Source organism: Sipha flava, unplaced genomic scaffold (genome assembly GCF_003268045.1).
Source record: "Sipha flava isolate LNK unplaced genomic scaffold, YSA_version1 176_pilon_pilon, whole genome shotgun sequence".
Taxonomy (NCBI): Eukaryota; Metazoa; Arthropoda; class Insecta; order Hemiptera; family Aphididae; genus Sipha; species Sipha flava.
This window is the reverse complement of record NW_020272062.1, coordinates 1,262,774-1,286,182: the sequence shown is the minus strand read 5'-3', so window position 1 is coordinate 1,286,182 and position 23,409 is coordinate 1,262,774. Positions and strand designations below refer to the sequence as shown.

The following is a 23,409-nucleotide window of genomic DNA, read 5'->3' as shown; positions in this document are numbered from 1 at the left end:
GGAATCAGGATTTATCAGGATAATATTAATAGTTACAGCCAGGGGCGTGTTTGGAGGAAGTTTAAATATTCAAACTCCTCCCCATTAAAAAAATGATTTAAATTAAAAGACTCGACCAAACGTTAATGTTGGTCAATCACTAACTTCTACTATTTAACAGTACAAACTGAATTATTCGTCCGACGGTCAAATATTTATTCTTAAAACTTACGATTGCTGTAAATACGAAATCGGAGCGCAAAAGCGCAACATTTGACAGGTTAAACAGATTATTCCGAGGGTAAAGGATTACGCAGAATGGGTATAGATTGGTATATTTTTTTTTGTGAAAATGCAAGTGTAACGCTAGCACCACTACGCTGAATTTTATATCCGTGACACTGTATGTGTAGAGTAGGTATCCTCCAAAAGTTAAATTCTTTATACGCTTTGGAGCTTGAAGAGATGAACGATTGTAGTCAGTTATACTCATCGTGAGGGTAGCGGATGGCGGAACAAGCAAAACACATCCAACGAACGAACCATAATTCGTAACTTACCGATAAATAAATGATATTACTTTATAACCGTAGTTATGAGAGTTAACTATGACGTATGGTCGAGTAACTCGATGGGTGGATACCGAGTTATGATATTGCGTATGCACAGTTAATTGTGTTTATTTTTAACTTTTAATCGAGGAAATGTTCGACGGGCCATAATTAAATATTATCGACAAATAATCATCATGATCATCATCATTACTACTACTATTAACACCATTGCACTTGTCGGTCACCGTTATCGCAGTCACAATCCGTTCCGACACGTCCCAGTGCTATTCGATCAGTTACACATCGGTGACGGGACGATCCCAACGTACGGCACGCGCTTGTCCCGGCGACAAGAAAATCATTCGACGCTCGCGGCACGTGGAACCCCACCCCCTCTTCCTGCTGGTACGTGCAAAACGCCGCCGCTGCCTCCGAAAATGTTGGTCCAGTTGAAGTGGCCCGTGGAGTGCGCGGCGTTTGTGATCATGCTCGCGCTGTCCATGTCCGTAGGCCTGTACTACGGGTGCGTGCAGGGCAAACAGAACACCATCAGCGAGTACCTGCTGGGCGGCAGGCACATGTCCGTCTTCCCGATTACCATGTCGCTGATCGCCAGGTAGATATGTGTATTTTGTCGTCGAAGTGTCCGTGCACGGCACGCGGGACTGATGTGCGAACGATTTCAGCCGCCACCTTGGAACGCGAGACCGTCTTCCGTTGTACCGTCCGCGGGTGTAATATTGAGATAACAACAACAAAATTATTACAGTTACAATAAATTAGTATTATTCAACAGTGTGTTTTTGTCGCAAGAACAATAATATTAAGGAATATTTGTCAACATATCATTATATAATATTTATATTTATCAATAGTTATTCAATATGTCATACATCTGTAAGATAACTGCTGGGTTAGAAGAATCAATTATTAATCGTAGCAATAAGAAAGAATTTAAATTGGCTCAAAATTCGTGGTCAAGGTCGTTATGTTGAGACTGCCAACATGAGCGGTATTTATTCAGGCGTTCAGGCTAGGTTAAAATCGAATCAAAAATCAGCGACATGTGTCCATTGTGCTTCACATAGCTTGAACTTAGTTCTAAACGATACATTCATTTTTCATTAATGGAAGTAAAAATTTTCTATGGACTCGTGGAAAAAAAATGTATACATTTTTTCGAATAGTATCAAACATTGGTAATTACTTTTATCTTCCGAGACACAAGATATTTCAATTACATTAAAAAGGTTTTGACAATTCGTTGGTCATTAAGGTATGATTTTTTATTAGATGTTCGATATCATTGATATTTTAAAATTATTAACGTAAATAATTTTTAAAAGCAAAAATAAAGATGAAATTAAACAAATTATTTAAAAATTTATATGAAAGATTTTAAATTTATATTTAGTGCAATTTTCTTAGGTACAATTTTGGGAACTGTAAATGTTGTATCAAAATGTTTTCGATCTCCTACTAACTGAGCACAGCAGCTTTTTTTGTTTAATTTTGCGTTGATAAATCTTTGAAAATATAGGTCAAAATATATTGATTTTTTTAAAATTATTGTAGAAATCACAAAAAAAGTTGGGGTGTACTGTAAAAATTTAAAAAAAAAACAACCGAAGAGTATAACGATTTTAGGATGAATCCTCCATGATTATTAATTAATAATTGACTTTAGTAAATTTTCTTTAGCAGAAGAATATCTTAAAATCAATATATTTTTTACTTTTGCAAACGGGCCCATTTTTGATATAGACTGCCCATTGAGTCTATACATGAGTCTCTACATGAGACATACACTTGAGTTTTGACGTATCAATGAGATAGTGTTCATCAAAGGTAATAAAAATCATTAAATTTTAAAACTTATGTGGTTTTGATACTAGTTTAATTTAATTAAAAAAATAAAGGGGTATACGTAAACTGCGCCCGAATTTTTATCCATGTTAAAAAGATATAGTGTAAACTGCGCCCGACTTATTAACTTATTAAAGTCTCTATGTACGTCGCTTTCATTTTGCACAGTCTTGGAATAGAAGTATCCAACAAAATGGTTTAAGTAATGACTATAAAAATAAAAATATTGATATTAGAAGATGGTTAGTTCAATGTTACGGTTTACCATTTCTAAGTCCAGGAAGTATTTTGTCAATTATTTAATGAAATCAAAACCTGACGACAAAAGAGTGAAACGATTTGCGGATTATTTGGTAAACGTAATTATAAGTGAAGAAGCTCAGTATTCACTTGAAATATGGGCTCAAGCATCAGCAGAGCCAACTTTAACCACAAATGCATGCGAGTCTTTTCATTCTCACATTAATTCCAGCTTTTATACAACTCATCCAAATATTTTCATGTTCATAGAAAAGTTAAAAAAAAAATTCAAATAAAAGTATACATTAAACTAAATAGTATAAATGAACAGTTTAAATTCCAAAACTCAAAAAAAAAAAACGCGAAAACTTAGAAAATTTTATTAATAAATATAATAGTGGTCAAATTCCAATTGAGGAATATGTATCCACTATATGTTATTATTTGTAATATTTGTATATATTTTGCTTTTTAAAATTACATATTTTTTTTAATCATTCATATTATATGGCTGTAATGAATTAAGTATTTACCTGGTATTTTACCCGGGCGCAGTTAACATGTCACCTTTCTACACTTGATAAAAACTCGAACGCAGTTTATATGTGTGATTTTGTGTTTACCTGTATTTTGAGCGCAGTTTACAATCGTCGAATTAAAGCTTTCTTTTCCTAAATCAACAATAATTATTTCAGTTTTGTATTGAACTCCAATGCGATCGTGAACATTTTCGACTATGTCTCGAAAAGACCTTTTCGTCAAGAAAAAAAATTGGGATTTTGAACAAAGTGAAGTCTCTTCCTCCATCAATGTAAAATCACTGAACAATTATGCGTTCCGAAATTATATAATTAATTATTGTTTTTTTATTTTAACATTTTTTCCTCAATTGTATGGTTTACGTGTGTAAAATAAAAACTTTTCGATATTAAATATGTAGGTGATTTTGAACCAAGTTTGGTTTATATGACCAATCACTTAATGCAAGCAAATAGATTTGGGACCAACGTATCCATATTAAGTAAAATTCACTGTATTTGATTTTATATTTAAAACATAAGATCTGCTATCAATTATGTTATTAAAAGAAATTCAAATAAAATCAGAAATATATATACAACATAACATTTAAAATTAAGAAAAATCAAATAAAACATTAACATTTAAACTACATAAAATATATAAAAGATTATTTAATTATGCATTAAGAACACAAGAATTGCTATCAATTATATCATTAAAATAAATACAAATAAAATCAAAACAATACTCAACCTCATAAGCTTGTTAATGTTCATCATGTTATGAGTTAGTATTCTCAATTATACATGCTGTTTCTACACAACTAAATAAATTGTAGTATAAATTGAACTCTATAGATGTTGTTTGTGTTGTCAAAACATTTAATAATTTTTTGATATTTTTAATATTTTTCAATTATTAATAATAATTTTGTCTTTAATAGGGTAGAATAAAAAGTCCTCTGAAATCTACCGATAAAAACAGATAAATGCGCTCTTTGCAATAATACGAATACCCTTTACTCATCATCTACCGTCAGTAGACGTACATGCTACATGGTATTACGTATCTGATAAAATGCATGAAAAAATTAAAATACAACAATAGACGCTTTATCGATGAAAGACAATTATTTTATGTTATCAAATGCTAACATTTTAATTATAGAATACATTGTAAAACCAACTGTTGGAAATCTATATTTAATTTCTAAAGAATTTTTGAAGAAACAAATCTTTACCATCAAAAGTTAGAGGAATATTTATTGTTAAATACTCTTACACATACTCAATTTTAAATACCTTTTGTGCTCTAATTTGTGACATTAAATATAAGTACCTAATAGTTTATTCAAACTACCACCATGTTTGCAGTTTTAACAAATTAATATTACATAAAATTAACGATTTAATTTAAACGAATAAAATGTTTGTGTGCACTAAGTTAATATTTATTAACATTTACATAATTTTGGTAAGAAGGAGAAGTCGATTCATTGAAATAAATTAAATTGATGGTCGAGGATCAAAAAAGTTTGAGCCTCGTGGGTTTAATACAGGGATTCCCAACCCGTGGTACGCGGAAGGCTCGTAGATGGTACCCAAAGAAATGTTTTGGTATAATTATTTTTATTACTATTCAATATTATTTAGTTTAGTTTATTTGATATTATCTAATTTTATAAATATCGATGACATTAGATTTTTAATCGGAGCAATTTATTATTATTATCTATTCAGCTTGATATTGATGTTCTTGTACAAAATAAATAACAACAAATATCACATTAAATTTAAAAAATATAAATGTAATTTAAATATTAAGATTTTTTTACTTTCATAGATTTCAAATAATAAAAAATATTAATAAATGAATGAATAATAAAAATAAACGTTATTAAAATGTTGACTCCTAAGTAAGTTTAAGAATTAAGATGGTACGTGTATTGATTATATAAATGTCTGATGTTACTCGATGATTAAAAGGTTGGGAACCTCTGGTCTAGAAAATATACGTGTCTTCCCCGAGCAATATCGTGTAAAATGGCCGTTTTCACCTAAGTGATTTGTTTAATATTATTTTGTCGAATATTGAAGAATTATTATATTTTTCGAAAAAATCCGATTGGTTATGTCACTTAATGCTGCTATAGGACACCAGTGATATTGTGCATTCGAATAATTACAAATAATATAATTATGATAAACTAACTAAATTACTGTTTTCTTGCGTATTAATTACATTAAATGTATAATCATAAGCATGTACTATACAAATTAATATTTACTTACTATATTATTATAATTGATAAGCAAATAATTGTTTGAGTACTTGAAAAATTATTGCTATTATTTCTAGAAAACGTGGTATGAGAAAAGTGTCAAGTCTGTCAACGAACATTTTTATCCTTCTTATAGATAATCCCATTGATCAATTTATTATAATTTTGTTTTCTCGTAAAGGATAGTATTATATTTATTTGACTTATTCAAAAATATATATAATATTATACAATTTATTTATAATTGGCGATTAATACTAACACAAACATTTTAAAAATAAACGAAATTCTGGAATGATTCAAATTGCTTATGAAGTTTATACAAAAATGCATGGATGTCATATATTTCAAAAATATAACCAATAAAAGTTCAATGTAGGTTTTGATTTATTTTTAAAAGTAACGATTTTAAATATTTGCAAATAATAATAACTTCATCGTCTTAATTTTTAATGTTTTATTTGATGTTGTTTTTGTTTAAAATAGTAATTATTTTTTGTACTTAGAACTAATTTTTATGTTATTTTATAGTCACATTTCTGCACTGTCATTGATCGGGGTTCCGTCGGAAATATACAACTTCGGGACACAGTATTTAATTGTTATCGTAGTAATTGCAGTAGTGTCTGTTATGGTATTACAAATATACTTGCCGATATTTTATGAACTCCAACTGACATCTGTTTACGAAGTATAATTTTAATATCAATTTTATTGATCATTTTACATTAAAGAATTTTTTTTAATATTTACATTTAATTATAGTATCTGGAACTTAGATTCGATTCCAGAGTCCGAGGGTTGTCATCATTAATTTTTACAATTTCTCTTTTACTATTCGTACCGGTTATGATTTACATATCAGCCTTAGCGTTTAATCAAGGTATGTACAACTTTAAAGCGAAGTGAACAATAATGACTAAGTACCTACTGATGATTAAATAGCTAAAATGTTGTATCTGAAAATGTAAAAAAGTGAACGAAAATCAATTTACCTAAGTTCCATCTATCAGAATAAACAGTTAATATTATTTATTTTTTTTTTGTATTACAGTTATGGATATAAATGTGCATATCGTGACTTTAATCATATGTACTGTGTGTATATTTTACACCACTATTGTAAGTAATATAGACAAAACCGTTCAGACCATTATTATGTAATAAATATTGTAGGGTGGACTCAAGGCCGTGGTATGGACAGATGCAATTCAGAGTGTTTTTACCTCTGGTTCAATAATCATCGTTGTCATTCTGGGTCTCATTGAAATCGGAGGATTTGATAGTCTGATAAAATCAAATCGAGAAGGAGACCGAATAGAATTTTTCAAGTATGTGACGCTCGCATATTTATTTATATGTTGCATTTGAAGTCATATTATTATTTTATACAAAATTAACTTTTTTCATTAAAAAGAGATCGTAATGTAATTTTATCATTAAAATTTTAGGATGGACCCGAATCCATTTCTAAGAAATACTTTTTGGACCATTGGTATTGGTATGACGATACAATGGGTTACACATCTTGGTATACATCCTGGCACTGTTCAACGGTTCGTGTCGTTGCCTTCATATAAAAAGGCTAGGTATTCGTTGATGTACTTTCTTCTTGGCGTGGGCGTAGTGCAAGGCTTAACCGGTTTAATTGGAATGTTAATTTACGCTAAATATAAAGATTGCGACCCCATTTCGGCTAACGTGAGTGCATTTCATTAGTGAATTATTTTCATTTAAATATAATGAAATATAATTTACGAAAATGTATACTTATTTCAGTACATCAATAGTGATAGAAATCTAGTGCCGTATTTTGTTATGGATGTCGCCGGGAAATATCCAGGACTTACCGGTATATTTATATCTGGTATTATAAGCACTTCTCTAAGGTAAATAATTTATTTTTGTGGCGTGCCTGTTTGAGTTCTGAACCGTTTAACCGAACAGATTTCGTATTGTAGTGTAATGTCAGCACAACTTAACACTGTATCTGGTACGATTTACGAAGATTTCGTGGTGAAATTGATCGGCATAAAATGTTCAGATTTGACAGCTAGCACTATCATGAAATGTACTGTCGTGATAGCAGGAATTATATGCGCAGCCTTAATAATTGTGGTAGAAAAATTGAAGGGAATAATGCAGGTAATATATTATTGGGCAAATGGTAATAAGTTGCAAGACTTATTAAGCTGTTAAACTATAACGGAAACATGCATTTATTTTATTAGTTATCACTTAGTTTGTATGGTATAACTAATGGAGCGATAATGAGTGTTTTCACATTGGGAATATGTTTTCCTCGAGCAAACTCTAAGGTGAGTAATTTTCAGTTTTAATATTGAATCACAACTCAGTAAAGGTTTATTATTTATTTATAAATATTTATTATTTATATATTATAATACATTATTATTATATTATTTTTATATATTATTTATTATTTATTTATATAATACGTATTTCTATAGGAACTAATAATTTATATATCATTATTTTTGCATTTTGAATCAGTTTCCTTAACTTTGATATCAAATTCAATAAAACGCCAATTAATATATTGAGTATGCACTACTGTACTAATTTAAATGCAGATTTAATGTCAGAATAATATGTACACAGGCAATTGTTAATAATGTGAAGTAATATTTTGTATTTATTCATATGATGTAATATAAATCAAATTAATAAGTACAAATTAAAGAATAATAGAATAATCTAATTTTAATTTAATGAAATTAATAGATGGAATTTTTTCTTGGATTAAAATCCTTGTATTCGTTACCACTCACATACACTCACACATATATTACTTATCATTATCAAATTATTTTGTTTTGATTAGGGCGCAATGTATGGGATGTTGGCCAGCATAGGAGTTATGACTTGGATTGTTTTTGGTGCTCAGATTGCTATTACCAAAAACGAATTGGTATTTGTCGAAAAAAATGTTACTGTTGTTGGATGTCCGACAAATATTACCGTGAGACGCGCGATCGATCTTACCGGGTAAGACATTAATACGATATTTGAGTATTACAAACCGTCAAGCAGTTGTTTTATTGTTGTGAAGTGGACTAAATCAATATATTATTTAAAATACTACAGGAATAAGTATCTTAAGTGTTTAAAAAATTATCCAAGTTCAGCAGTAGTATGCTTTATGGTTTTAGGTTGTACCGAATGAACGAAGATGTGTACGTTAGCCCGAAAGTGTGGAAAATTTACACCGTTTCGTATATGCACTACAGTACCATCGGTACGTTTATTGGAATAATCGTTGGAATAGTCGTCAGTTGGTTGTTTCCCTCGGACCAGAAAGTCGATCCTAGACTTTTGACGCCAATTATTCGACAGCTTATGCATCCAGATTATAAAAACAGAGAAATGTTGAACAAAAATGAAACTGGACAAATAGTTTCTCTGGATACGTTAGGACGACCGGGCTGATATGTGACAGCTGCTGCAGGATCATACATTTTTGTGAGAGTTTTAATAACAGTTGATAACCCTTTTATAATAATTTAATAATATAGATTTTATAACAACAAAATATAATGGTCCCGGTGTTCTAGTATACGTTAACGGTTCAGTTTGTATATAACTAATTTGATTGGTAATATAGATTTATATAATTTAATATGACCATTGCTTTGGGATAAGTTCTTATGTATAAACTGTTTACCCGTATTTTAGAGCACTATTTTTCTGTATATTTATTTCAATGTAAATACCTAGTTTTAACAATTTTGTACAAAATGAATGAATACATATTTAAATGTTATTTTTCATATTTTAATACACTGCAATTATGTTTGATTTTTATATTTTATGTAAAATTTTTATATTTGTTTTGGAAAATACAAAAATACAAAATCACTGAGTACGTTTGATTTTAATTTATGATAACATTTTATGATTCTGTGAATTATTAATAATTCTAAACATTGGTTCTTCAAAGAAGTATTTTATTGCTATGTAATGCTGCAGGATCTACCCTAAATGTGTTGAATTTTTGAATATAATATATTATATATATATTATGTGATGAGAAAAAATGAAACGATAAATGTCAAATATGTTAGTGTTACACGATGTTCATAAAATTGGTTAATAGGCAGAATAATAAATTCGTGGAACATAAAAGGTATTAGTAGATCGAGTGACTAATTAGATGAAGGAAAGAAAATTTTTGAATCTAGGCAGGAGAATCGATTATAATAAATATACAAAAGATATATGTTTGTCTAATTTCAATCCCATTTTTTCATCAGATAATAAATGTAAACAATGATTTAATGGTTCACTAGAAGAATAAAACTGTATAGGAATATCGCATTTTCTACATAAATAATATAAATTAATTAATGTCACTAGTGGGGTAGGAAGACTCGCTAGCGCCCCTGGCAAACTGTACAACAAAAAACGCTTTTTTAACCAATTAAAATTTGATGTTACGATATTTTTTTAACCTTTAATTTTACTAATTTTTTTAAGTATACAATTTATATTTATAAGTTATTATTACAGTGTTAATTTTGAACTTTGAAAATTTGGTTTTCTCGCTTTATGACTAGCACATTCATAGATTATTTCTTCATATAAAATTTTTATTTAAATGCCCTTGTGTATTTTCAAAATTTCATCATTAAATTCACATGAAGTGCGTAGGTATAAATAGAAAACATCTATACATTTCAAAAAGTATAATGGAAAAATTTCGATTTGATTGTAAGATAAAAATACGACTTTTGGACAATTTCGCGACCCTGGCGTAGGCACAGTTCGCCATACCCTTGCTGCGCCACTGAATGTCACTGAAATCACTAGAGTGTAATCTATAATGTGTATGCTTTAGTTTATGATTTCAGTTTCTAAGTTAAACAAGAAATATATCGGTTTAACCATGGTTTAATATTAGTTTTTGCATCCATTCCGATTGGTTAAAATTACAATTTAAAAATTCCTATTCGTAAAAAATATTAAAAATAATTGCCATTTATTTATCATAATCAAATGGAATAAAATTATCAAATTTCCTTTACATAAAATCTTTAAATAGTATAAAAAAAAAGTCGTCCCGCGTCCGTCCCAATGTATGTTAAAACTAGGCAACGGATTTTGATGCGGGTTTTTTTAATTGATAAAGTAATTCAAGAGGAAGGATTTTTGTAAAAAAAAAAAAAGATAAGACTGAAAGCTGAAGACTGAAAACTGTATTATTGTACTATATGTGTAGTGTGTTACCATGACAATAAATGTATCACTTAGCTGGGAGCTTATTACCACATCAACCCGATGATCACAAATTTCTACAAATTTATTTTATTTCAGATCCAGATAATACCCGTGTGGAGCTGGGGTGGGTCGCTAGTATAATATAATACAGAAATTCTATTTTTATTGAAGTTTATTGAAGAGGCTTGTTGATAATGTTATTGTAAATTAAGTTATTGGAATAAATCATTTTAAAATATTTACAGAAAAATTATATTCTTTATATCACCAATCACCAAAAAATGAAAATGTGTTAAGACTAGAAGCAAATTTTAGAAAAAATTTTTTAAAAATAGGTAGAATTTTTTCCTTGCTGGGTTATGTCTAGTTACTGGACTCTAATAAACGAACAATAAATATTGTTATAAATCATTTTTCAGCTCTTTATGAACATAAATATTTCTAAACGTAAATCTACTTCAACAGATTTAACAAGAGATTTAAAATAAAGAAGCAAATACAATGTATTAAAATTAATGATATCCAGCGTTGAATTTATTAGTAACCTTAATGAAATGGTAGATGTATTTTAGATGACCTAGAAGACTTATCGGAATAATTTGCAAAGGCCTAATATCATTTTTGTAGAAAACGATAAAGCTACTCATATTTGAACAATAATAATAGTATTTAATTCAATGATGAGCGATCTTGGACATAAACTAGCCGTCGCTTTACGAGCGATTGAATTTAATATGTATACAAATGTTCCCATTCAAAATGGAAAGGTAATACAAATTCATACAAGCCAACTATACAGAGATTAAGCATATAATTTAATAAATCTGATGATAAAAACTAATTCAACACATGTAAAGAGTTAAAATGAAAAATATCAACATCAGAACATATATAATTATACAGGTTTACTCGATAGTCTTACCGTACTAGATCTAAAAAAATGATCTACTTCCAAAAACGGTGAAGTCGAAAATATTTAACTTGGAGATGATAAAATACATCATTTGTGTCGCAACTTTTAATTAAGTAAATAAAAAAAATATATTTTTAGGGGTTTTCGAATATATAAATTGGAATGAAGAAAGTGTTTTGAACAACTAAATAATAGATACTTTTTAAAAATGCAGCTAATATTCTTATTTTTACAAGTGAGTGGGAGCAAAATTATAACCCCATCTTCATTAAATATTAGTACAGCCTCTGAACGTTTATTTGTTAATCGTATTGGCCTTACACTCACTGAATTGAAAAATATGTAAGCTCATGGTTTGATTACACCGATTTAACGAGGATGTTTACTTGAGTCCAAACGTGTGGTCAATATACTCCATTTCATATATGTATTATGCGGCTATAGTCACTTTTGTTAGAATCACTGTTTGACTTGTCGTTAGTTGTTTGTTCCCCTCGGATCAGAACATTGATCCCAAACTCTTGGGTCTTTGCATCAAAATATTTATGTATCCCAATTAAAAGACTGATAAAAAAATTGACAACACTGAAGTCGAAGAATACCAAGTGGGGTTCCTGGATACTAAACTAAGGCGTTTTATTGTACTGAAAAATAATATATCTTTGTATGGTAATTAATTTTTATTAATCTATATGTTAATTTTGATAACCATTTTTAATAAATAATGTATTTTTAATTGCTTGGAGAAATAAAATATTATTTTTAATTTTTTTTTTTATATTGGAAATGAAAACTAAAATGTCATTCGGTTGGTTAAATTTTTTATTGCAGATCAATATTTAACAAAATGTATCAACAGATATACTTATGTTTAATGCCGTAGAAGTTATTTATACCTAGTAACTTGACAGAATATTGCTAGCCACTAAAATTTTTCAGCTACTAGTTACCAATAGTAAATACCTTACTTGTAATTTCGTTTTATTAGTAATAAAATAAATTAAATACATGACAATTATATTTATAGATAAAATTATGAATTATTTTTAAGTAAATATCATTGTTTCATTTGGCTTTATTGTTATACAAGTGTTTTTGTTCGTGATTAATTTTAACCTGGATAAAGTTTGAGTGGCAATTAGTAATTGATTTTTTATGAAATATTTACTACAAGTAGTAGGGGTTTTCATTTTGTTTTTGTTAAAGTTTTTAATTCGAATACTAATTTTGAAAATTTTTTGAATAAGTATATGAGTATAAATTAAAAATTATTTATTTATTGAATAGTTTTATGTGTTATAATGGTGCCGTTCGTGCACTTAGTTCACATTTTTTTTAGTAGTTTAGTTAAGTAGTGTGTGACTTGGCAAATTAAAACTTAGTAACTAACTAAGCGGCCTGAACGCGTTATTTTAGTTTAGAGTATTATTTGTGCCTGTCCTCTTAACAACCAATATATCCCTTCTTTTGGTTCATTTTCTAACCTATATTCACTTGAAATCTTCAAGTTTTTTTCTACCTCTTAATAGAAAATAAATATTAAATAGCCGTTAAAATAAATCATATTGCTTTATTTAATTTATTTTTTTTAGTCGATTCATGTTTACAATTTTATTTTATATGACGTATATTTAAATAATATATATATTACTAAACTCGTTAAGAGCACCAAAACGACTAATAATGTACTAAAATAGTTGATTTATCTTTTAGTAGTTAATAAATCACTGACTACTTGACTAAATTACTAACATAGTGTGAACTAAGCTTAGGTTTATATTCTTATCTTTTTTGAGGTTTATATTTTATAATGAAACGTGATTTTTTTCTGTTACACACATGCACATTGACATACATGCAGTAATTTAATGTCGTAACATTTTTATTTTTAAATATCTGTGGCTCATTTGATTATTTTTCTTACAATACTTTTTATTGATTTAATTTGTTAAATGCCTGACAATTAATTAATATTAATAATTATAATAATTAAATTAAATTAAAAATAGATATTAAATTAAATTAATTAATTAATAATTGAATAATAATATTAATAATTAATAATACAAGACGAAAAATCTATATTTTTCTCTAAAGTTTACCTAAAAATTTAATCACGTCACTGTTTCGTGATTTGCATATCGTTATTTTTTTTTATTTACTTTGTGGAGTGGGGAAGAATGCGTGAAGTTAACTAATTAAAAATTTTTCTCAATCAACCTGTCGGATACTTAATGATGCAATATATTTATATATAAATTTTATGATAGTCATTAAAGAATTTCAACATTTTTATTTTCATACACTTCATTACAATCGTATAAAAAAAATTCTTATATTTAGACTGTACAAAACATTTCATCTACACTATAGTTGTGCTAATAACGATGATTACATTAAAATCTATAATCTAACCTACTTTAATCTAAGAATTTAATCATAATAGAGATTATTTTATTACTTATCGGTAGGTACTTTATATTGTGTACCTTTAATTAATTGTATAACTATATAGAATATACAATGAAAGAATAATGTATTGTTATAAAATAATGTAATGTTTCAACCAATTGTTTAATTAGTAATTACGTCTTGATTAGCAAAACTAAGAAAAATATCAATGTAATAATAATTAATTCTCTTAAAAATAACGTATCACGTATTATTATTGCATGTAATAACTACACATATTAAAATTTACAATGTTTAAATTTAATATGCTTACTAGATTTTTAACATTGTTACACGGAAATAGTACAGGTTATTAGCAATACTCTTATCCGACAAACTATAAAAAAAAAAAAAAAAAATACAAAATACAGAATAACTGTTGAAAAAAATAAATCGACAATTTAGAGTATTGTGTATTCTAGGTGTTTAATCGTATGGAATATTTTTTACAAATAAAATTATAAAAAAGTAGTGTACACATACTTCAGCGTATAGGCACGTTGCTGAGCACAAGAAATTCATAGATAAATATTAAAGCTTAAGCGGGAATAATAAAACATAACACACACGTACGTTTACAATTAATATTGTATAATGTTAGTGTTTTTTTGGTTTTAAAATCATTAAATTGTCAACGAGAAAAGGACCGACAGAAGGGATAAAAGTGAAAAGATTTCGCACTAAAAATGTACACGTTAAACGGTAATAGTGTTCGGACGTATCAAATGTCTGATTTCTGGTTTCCTAACAAAAACAGCAATTTCTAATTTTTAAACGTTTCTTTTTCATCTATTTCACCTTGTCCAATCGTTGTGCTCTGACGATGTACAAACAAACGCTTTGATGAATATTAAACACTTAAACAATAAAAGGCTTAACTTGTACGAGGGGAGGGGAAATCAAAAATCAAACATACTAAACGTTTCAGATTTTACGACAGAGCTTTGAAAATATTGACGATAATGAACTGCGATCGTAGCATTTATACGAACGCAGCAACACATATGATATTGTGCACGAACGTTGTTCGTTAATTGACGTGCCATTAACAATACAGGTATTCGTTATGATTGTTACGTCGGTAAAAACAGATTCGCCACGTCGTGCTGCGGAAATTCGACAAAGACGCGTAAAACAATGAGTGTGCCGCCAAATGAAATCCTTTATGGTAGGGTGGGTCACGTTTCGGCGCGTTAGTCGGTGCTGCCGACGTGCATCCAACAGTCGAGAGCTTGGCCGAAAGAAAACGTACGAACGAAATTCGAGCCCGCGTGTCCGGTTAGAGCGCGTGTAGTTGTTCTATTGTAGTTCTACGCGGTACTACTGCGCGCGTCAAGTGCAAAAAGTCGAGAAACGGCCGTCGCCGCGTTAAATGCCATTACAATGCTGCACGTAGGTACTGCACGCATACGGATAAAATTATAATTTTAATAATAATCGTACCGTACACCGGATTGACCTTAACAATTGAATCGCACGTCCGGCGGCGTTAAACGCGGTAAAACGTCGTATTTTCTATCCATTTAGACACCGCGTACGCGTATAACATACTAGAGGGCCGGGGGAGGGGAAGAAAAAACGAGGATCACATTTTCGATTCTCTTTACTCGCTTCGACGTTGTACAACAGACCGCCGGCGGTTTTACAGCGAATTGTTTTCGTAGCCGAACTGCCCGGCGAGTGCCAGTGCGCAAATCCAACTCGACATCGCGTCCACGGCCAAATATAGTGGTAAGTTTTTTCGGAAACTACGGGATTTCGGTCGCCCGACAGCGGACCGATAAGCAGTATTCGCGTGGGTCGACGAATAGTGAAGTACACTGTTGTTTACGATATTTTACCAGTCTGTACGGATGATAGTCGTTCGGTGAGTGATTTGTATTCTATATCGCGTGTCGGCACATGCCACCAATAATGTGTGAACGCTGTGCGATAACATCGCGCTTAGGGTCGGACACGAATATAACACATCTCGACGGATCGGTATCATATTTATTGAGGCCGAGAACCGGTAAGCGCGTGTCGGTGTTGGATATGATGTATGGAGTTTCTTGGACTAATTGTTTCTATGTGTAAGATATTGTATTAGATAAGCATAGGAGGAGCATATTAAACCAATATTCATTACAAGTACAGTAATAAGTTATATATTTGCTGGTATGTCATCCAAGACAATATTAAGTAATGAGTAAAATTCATCTTTCTTTACTTCCTTCTTTTCCTCCGTTGGAGCATGTATTTTTACAAATGCTATATTGAACCATCTGGCTGCTATCGTCAGCACAGTCATTCTATTACTTAATATCTTTTACCGAATTGAGGAATGCTTTGTTTACAGCGAAACCGCTCCCTCCAAGTCGTATATTATCACATGCTCCATAAAAGAGTGTAGTATTTTTTAATTGCATTGATCCAGGGTCAATCCATCTTAATTCTTGTAGTGCAAAAATTCCAAGTCTATACTTCTCCACCTCATCTACCAATGTTCTAAATGCGCCAAGTTTAAATAAAGTCCGTATATTCCAAGTACCAAAACGTAGAGCCGATTACCAATTTTCCAGTCAAGTGTCCTGTAATCCACTAATCCAAGGCATTGTGTTTGTGTTCTGAACAAAGTTGTTTTTTATAGTGACGGGTTGTTAGCCCGTCGCCAAACCCCCAACGTGGAGGACCAGACTGAGCCAATCAGTTAAGGCCAACTCAGAACTCGGGGCCCCGGTCAAATCCCTAGTGCTAATTACTTAGCACCCCCTGAGGGCAATCTCTTTCATTATTTATTATATTCTGACAATGAAATGTTAAATATGAAAATATTCATGATTTATATATGTATGAATGTATTAACTAATTTGTAATAAAAATAACTGTTTTGGTTTTGTTATATTTTTTGAAAAAGAATTTATATTTATTGAACACCGATATGTTAATTATTTTAAGTGCAATACAATTATCATTATTACTATAAAATAAATTTTAAATATATTATACATCAATATTCGTCGAAAAAATAAAATAAATAAATAATATAATTGTAGCATTATGTATTTTGAGGGTCACGTGCCCCTGTTTCATCTGAACAAGGATGCAAAGATTTAAGAAGAAACAAAGATACATGGACTTAAAACACAAACTTCCACGAATACATGAAAAATTAATATATGGGTACCATGTACATAGGTTCTAAATACACACGTACAAGTGTATTTAAATTATACAAATTTGAACACTATTTTCATAAAAACACGTAGGTTCCGGTTATATATACACGTGAAACAAAGACACGGATATATATCCCTCGTTTAAAACCAATGGATTAGTAAAATTTTAAATAAGTATAATGAGAAAAGCGTAAGTGGTTATGTACATTACATTTTGTTTGATGATTATACTCACGTAATAATATTTTTATAAATTCAGTAACAATTAGCGCCTTTTCAACAATATAAAAGTATTAATTTACGGTTAATATCGTTGTAAAACCAATATATTAGAATTATATTTTTAATTCAATAAATACATATTATTCGAATCAAATGTGTGTATGTTTGTGACTTTTTGGTTTCCAGTTATATCGATACATTTTTACGTAATTCTATGTTAAAATCGTAATGGAGCTGTCCAGAGGCATGTAAAAAATCTCAAAGGTACGAACTAAAAACTATTGGCATGCATTTATTCGTGATGTTTTTGAGGTGTACAAATATTTTCCGTATGAAAACTAACACGAATCAAACCAGGAATTGACGTCACATTACCCAAAAGGTAGGTACGTATCTTGAACGTGAAGTAATTGTGTAGAAATAACGGATTGTACGACGAATACGACTAACTCATGAGCATGATATCCAACTGATCGTCTAGAGTGCATCGGGTTGACCTCAAGTAGGTGTGCGTTTCGTCGTCAATTTCGCAAATTCTTTGGGCGATTTCCGAGACACAAGACGCTCGATCTAGATTGTTTTCTCGCATACGGACGATATCCATTAAAACGTACACGTAGATCCTTCACCAAACCGTCCGTACGACGTGTACATCACATACTGAACCGAAAACTCAATATGGAGGATCTGAATTGGATTTTCGAATGCAGTGCGTTCGCGATCATGCTCAGCCTGTCCGTGGTCGTTGGTCTATACTACGGGTGCGTGGAACGCAAACAGAACACCGTCAACGAGTACCTGTTGGGCGGCAAGCACATGTCCGTCTTTCCGATCACCATGTCACTGATCGCCAGGTATGAAATATCATAATGATGTTGATCGCTTTTTTCTTCGTGTATAACTCAAACTTACAAACCCGATCTCTAAATCACAAGCAAACACATTATGTGAGTACGTTTTTTCGCCCGAGATTTACCAATTAAAGAGTGTAGTATTTAAAATATTTTGTCTTGTATCTACATCATTTTAAGAAAAATCAGTTTTTCATTTATTGTTAGTGTTCTGCCGAATAATGTCGTTAATTAAATAGAAAAGTTTACTATAAAAATTGTCCATAATTAGATATATTAAAAAGGTTGTCGGCATACAATCGAGATCCAGAGAGAAAAAAATATATTTTATTATGTCATTAAACAGTTATTACTAAAGTGTTTTAAAAGAATTACAATAATTATTATTTAAAAATCATAATCTGTGTTAGATAAATCAAATAAATTATATATTTTTGTATTGATCATCAAAATAAAAAAATTAAAAAATTAAATTAAATTGTATTAAAATAAGATATGTTGACGGTCTAGTTGTCTACATTTTACTGTTCGCCAATTGCCGATCATTGCCCTAAAAGATAATAATACTTTGGCTATAAATACTTTAATCTTTAATAACTCACACTACGAACAAAATGTGTAGGTATTTTACGTTTCAATTTCATTCTACAGGAGTAAATATAATGATGTATTATCTCTATTGCCGTGTTTAGTTACGTATTATTACCACCCTAGACACACCAATCTGAATATTTTTTTCACGATTATAAATAATCTGAATACAATATGTATTTTAGCCGCCTATTTCAATACTTTTTTATTGTATATTTTTTATGATTTTGTCTACTATAAATAATTTTAATTCTGTAATTTTGAATCAACTCGGTCGGATAATTCAGAGAGGCTGATAAAAGATAGGCATAATAAAACCAATTACTTAGTATCAAACCGGCACATTTAATTTACTTTTGAATTAATAAAATATGAATAATTAATTACCAAAAAAACACTCTTACTATTAAGGCAGACTGATTATTTATAATTATTAATTAGATCTACCATTTATTATTAACTTTCAATACACAGATACGCTCTATCAAGTTACTCTAATTTACACTAACATATTATGCTGTGTAATCTATTGCCTCTATTGTCTATGTACATCGTTGGATTTATAATGTAAAAAGCAGATGTTTAATAATGAACTTTTAAAATTACCTCAATTATTTTAGCCACATTTCTGGAATAACGCTGCTTGGAGTCCCATCAGAAATCTACAGCAATGGGACGCAATATTTAATCGTCAGTGTGATAAATGTTTTTATTATTGCCACCATAGTATGCATATATTTACCTGTGTTTTATGAACTTCAACTTACATCAGTCTATGAAGTATGCCGTTGAATTATTTGTATTACTTATAAGTTACTTAACATTTTAATTACATTTTAGTACTTAGAATTTCGATTTAATTCTAAGATCCGAGGATTTGCGTCATTAATTTTTGCTATTGCACTTGTACTGTACATACCGGTAGTAATTTACATACCAGCTTTAGCGTTCAATCAAGGTATGAAATATTTTTAAACTCAATAATTTTTACCAAATGTTTGTAAATCAGTGCATATAGTTTTTGTTACACTGATTGTGATAACATAAATGTATAATTAATCAATAAAAATAATTGTATTACAGTCACCGGAATCAATGTACACTTCGCCACTCCGATAATATGCGCCATATGTATATTTTATACCACTGTCGTAAGTTTTCTATGCAAATAATTATTATTATCATAAAAAATTTGAACATTTATCACGTAAACACATTTTAAGGGTGGACTCAAAGCAGTCGTGTGGACAGATGCGATTCAGAGTGTATTCACTACTGCTTCAATAATTATTGTGATCATCTTAGGATTAATAGAAGTCGGAGGGTTCGGTAATGTGATAAAAGCCAACGAAGAAGGTGGCCGAATAGAATTTTTCAGGTTTGTACCTATGTAAACACAGTATGAAATTTAGACAATATCTAAACTTAGCTAATAAGCTAATAAGAATGATTTTAGCAAAACTTATTTTTTTCTTTTATGTTCTGTTTTTACTAACGAATCTGCTAGCAGATCTAATTAATTTGAATTGTTTTTTTTTAATATTTTTCAGAATGGATCCAAATCCATTTTTGAGAAACACATTTTGGACTGTCAGTATCGGTACGATGTTTCAATGGGTAGCACAGCTCGGTATTCATCCAGGTGCTATTCAACGGTTCGTGGCGTTGCCTACGTATAGTAAAGCTCGCAGCTCATTGATTTACTTCGTGCTAGGGATGGCCGTCGTTAAAGTGTTGACTGGTACTGTGGGAATGTTAATGTATACCAAATACAAAGACTGTGATCCCAGTTTAGCCAATGTACGTGTTATTTATAGGTGCAATAAACATTGCTAAGTAATAAACTGAATCAAATTGATTATTTCAGTACATCGAAAACGATAGAAATTTACTGCCATATTTTGTGATGGACGTTGCATCCAAAATTCCAGGAATAACTGGTTTATTTATTTCTGGTATCATCAGCGCTGCACTTAGGTACATTGATTCCGTTGTTATTCGGAATATTCTCGTATGATATATATTGCGAATATATATGTTATGATAGGATGTTACACAACTATTAATTAAATTGTTTTTTAAAAATTTTATATTGGATACATTCAGGATATTATTTTACTGTTTTTATTCTTCGTTATACAATACATAAACATATTGAAATTAATCTTAGCTTCTTATAATAATATCGATGTTAAAATACGATTTTTTACAAACAATAATTCATTCTCATGAATTGCACATTTTCTATCAAAAATTACATTATTAAATTACCATCTATATTTTATATATTATATTATATTATCTATTTATATTATTTTATTTACCATCTGCATTTGAAATTGGACTAATTGGAGTTCATTTTTTCAAAAAAAGATTATTTTCATTGTTATTTCTAGTACAATGTCAGCACAATTGAACACTGTGTCCGGTACGATTTACGAGGATTTTATTGTGAAAATGATGGGTATAAAAGTTTCTGACTTAACAGCTAGTATAATTATGAAATGCACAGTCGTAATAACGGGGATGATATGTGTATCCTTAGTGGCAGTAGTGGAAAAATTAAACGGAATTCTCCAGGCAAGATTTTTCTAATATTTTAATTACTATTGAATCATTAATTTATTCAAAAATATTATCTTTTTACAGATGGCAATAAGTTTAGGTAGCGTGACGAATGGTGCATTATTATCCGTGTTTACATTGGGACTTTGTTTTCCATGTGCTAACGCTAGAGTAAGTTTTTATTTAAGTTCTAATAATTATTCATATTTGAGTTAAATATAATAATTATTTTAAAGTGTCGGTTTTCGGAATTTTATCCATGGTGATTTGTCTTCTAACATTTATATTTTCATAGGGTGCGTTGTATGGAATGTTATCTAGTATAGTAATTATGTCCTGGATTGTGTTTGGTGCTCAGTATGCAATATATAACAAAGAATTGAAATTCGTGGAAAAAGACGTTTCAATAGTTGGATGTCCACCCGAATTACATTTTAAAAATCGTACAGATTTTTCGGGGTAAGTTTAAAAAATAAATAAAAATTTTCAATTAAGTTGTATAAAATATTAAAAGTTAGTTGTAAAATACACCCATTGTATTTTAAATATCATCCAATAAGATATTTATGATTATTTATTTTTGAATACGGTATAAATTGGTTTTGGGTATTTAACAATTACTTAACTTATGTTTGCCATGTATCTCCGAGGATATTTTAACTGATTTGGAGATTATTAGATTATAAGGATGCTATTGTGTATATACGCCTAATAGTACACATAGGTACATAAAAATTTACTCGTATATGTGGTATTGTAACATTTATTAAAACTTATTTTAATAAGTTGTATTGTATAAGGTGTGGAATTGAAATACTTGAAAAATATTATAACGTTTTATCTAATTATAATAATAATTATATAACATATTGGTAATTGTTTTTAGGTTGGAGCGATTAAACGAAGATGTTTTTGTGAGTGAAAACGTTTGGAAAATCTACACCGTTTCATATATGCATTATAGTACGATAGGTACTCTAGTTGGTATCGCAGTTGGACTCGTCGTTAGTTTGCTATCCCCTACAGAACAGAAATTAGATCCAAAGCTTGTAACACCATTTATACGAAAGTTTGTGTATCCCAGTCATTCGACCTCTCAGAATTCAAAAGAAACTAATATCGAAGAACAAGAAATGGAGAACACTAAATGTTAATGACTACAAATAAGGGTCAATCCACGAAATGCAATCTAAACTGAATGTTATAGGATTTTAATTTCAGCTCTAAATTTAAAACTTTGTTTTGTAAATTTGAAAGATATCGTGATTTCGATTTAGTACTTGATGTCATGACATGTATCGAATATGATGTATACACATTTGATTTTTATTTATTTAGTTTTAATGAGTATTTATTAGTAGATCAACAGCAGATATTACACATGAATCTTTCTTTTATTACTCTATATACCTCATAACCGAGGTTACCGATTTTGAAATTATTTTATTCTCAACAATTATTTTTTAGCATAAAATATTACCGAACGTCATAATCTTTTGATTAAAACTGCATATTTATTATTATTATATATCTTCACGCTTTACGTCTTCCCGAATAACATGTCAGGCACGTTGTTGAGAGGGGGGGGGGTCTTAGGGGGCCTGGCCCCTAAGAAAAATCAGTGGCCTCGAACTGGCCCCCTTGATTTTGATTTTTAAATATTATGGTGTTTAGTTATTCCAAACAGGCTAAATCCTGAATGTATATTCTATATGGGCGATTGTAAACTCCGCTAGAATATTGGTTAAGATAAAAAGATAATAAAAGATCTAGTGTAAACTCGGCCAGTTTTTTTTTCTTACCTGTAATGGGTAAATGTAAACTTCTCCAGTTTTTTTTTTGTTTACCTGCTCAGTGCTCATATTGCCACGTGCCCTTTTTTACATTAAATTCGTTGACATTTATTGCGATGATGTATGTTGAAATTGATAAAATTATTGTCATGGTTCGATTCATTTCAAGGTGGATATATATCCAC

At 29.9% G+C, this 23,409-nt stretch overlaps 2 protein-coding genes across 4 annotated transcripts; both read left to right on the top strand.

The window, feature by feature from the left end:
• The first annotated feature begins 772 nt into the window (after nt 1-772).
• On the top strand, nt 773-9,197 carry LOC112680317 (sodium-coupled monocarboxylate transporter 1-like). The gene is made up of 11 exons (XM_025550368.1): nt 773-1,149; nt 5,974-6,133; nt 6,208-6,325; nt 6,497-6,564; nt 6,619-6,773; nt 6,894-7,143; nt 7,222-7,331; nt 7,404-7,587; nt 7,674-7,760; nt 8,288-8,451; nt 8,616-9,197. Exons 1-11 carry the CDS (start codon nt 971-973, stop codon nt 8,890-8,892), a joined length of 1,752 nt encoding a protein of 583 aa, XP_025406153.1. The 5' UTR covers nt 773-970; the 3' UTR covers nt 8,893-9,197.
• Nucleotides 9,198-14,749: 5,552 nt separating this feature from the next.
• On the top strand, nt 14,750-22,954 carry LOC112680342 (sodium-coupled monocarboxylate transporter 1-like). Of its 3 annotated transcripts, none has more exons than XM_025550406.1 (13): nt 14,750-15,775; nt 17,611-17,806; nt 17,906-18,278; nt 19,487-19,646; nt 19,707-19,824; nt 19,950-20,017; nt 20,090-20,244; nt 20,417-20,666; nt 20,734-20,843; nt 21,263-21,446; nt 21,516-21,602; nt 21,727-21,890; nt 22,318-22,954. In XM_025550406.1, exons 3-13 carry the CDS (start codon nt 18,103-18,105, stop codon nt 22,583-22,585), a joined length of 1,740 nt encoding a protein of 579 aa, XP_025406191.1. In that variant the 5' UTR covers nt 14,750-15,775; nt 17,611-17,806; nt 17,906-18,102; the 3' UTR covers nt 22,586-22,954. The 3 variants fall into 3 exon arrangements, with proteins under 3 accessions (XP_025406191.1, XP_025406189.1, XP_025406190.1); XM_025550404.1 differs by having other exon boundaries at nt 17,611-17,810; XM_025550405.1 differs by lacking the exon at nt 14,750-15,775 and adding an exon at nt 15,782-15,911 and having other exon boundaries at nt 17,611-17,810.
• The last annotated feature ends 455 nt before the right edge of the window (nt 22,955-23,409 follow it).

Bases quoted from the DNA above. Each gene is read 5' to 3' on its own strand.
- LOC112680342 (XM_025550406.1), top strand. From the start codon at position 18,103: ATGGAGGATCTGAATTGGATTTTCGAATGCAGTGCGTTCGCGATCATG. The intron at 18,279-19,486 runs GTATGAAATATC...CAATTATTTTAG, and splicing joins ACCATGTCACTGATCGCCAG to CCACATTTCTGGAATAACGC. The intron at 20,667-20,733 runs GTACGTGTTATT...TGATTATTTCAG, and splicing joins GTGATCCCAGTTTAGCCAAT to TACATCGAAAACGATAGAAA.
- LOC112680317 (XM_025550368.1), top strand. From the start codon at position 971: ATGTTGGTCCAGTTGAAGTGGCCCGTGGAGTGCGCGGCGTTTGTGATC. The intron at 6,326-6,496 runs GTATGTACAACT...TTTGTATTACAG, and splicing joins AGCCTTAGCGTTTAATCAAG to TTATGGATATAAATGTGCAT. The intron at 7,761-8,287 runs GTGAGTAATTTT...TGTTTTGATTAG, and splicing joins TTCCTCGAGCAAACTCTAAG to GGCGCAATGTATGGGATGTT.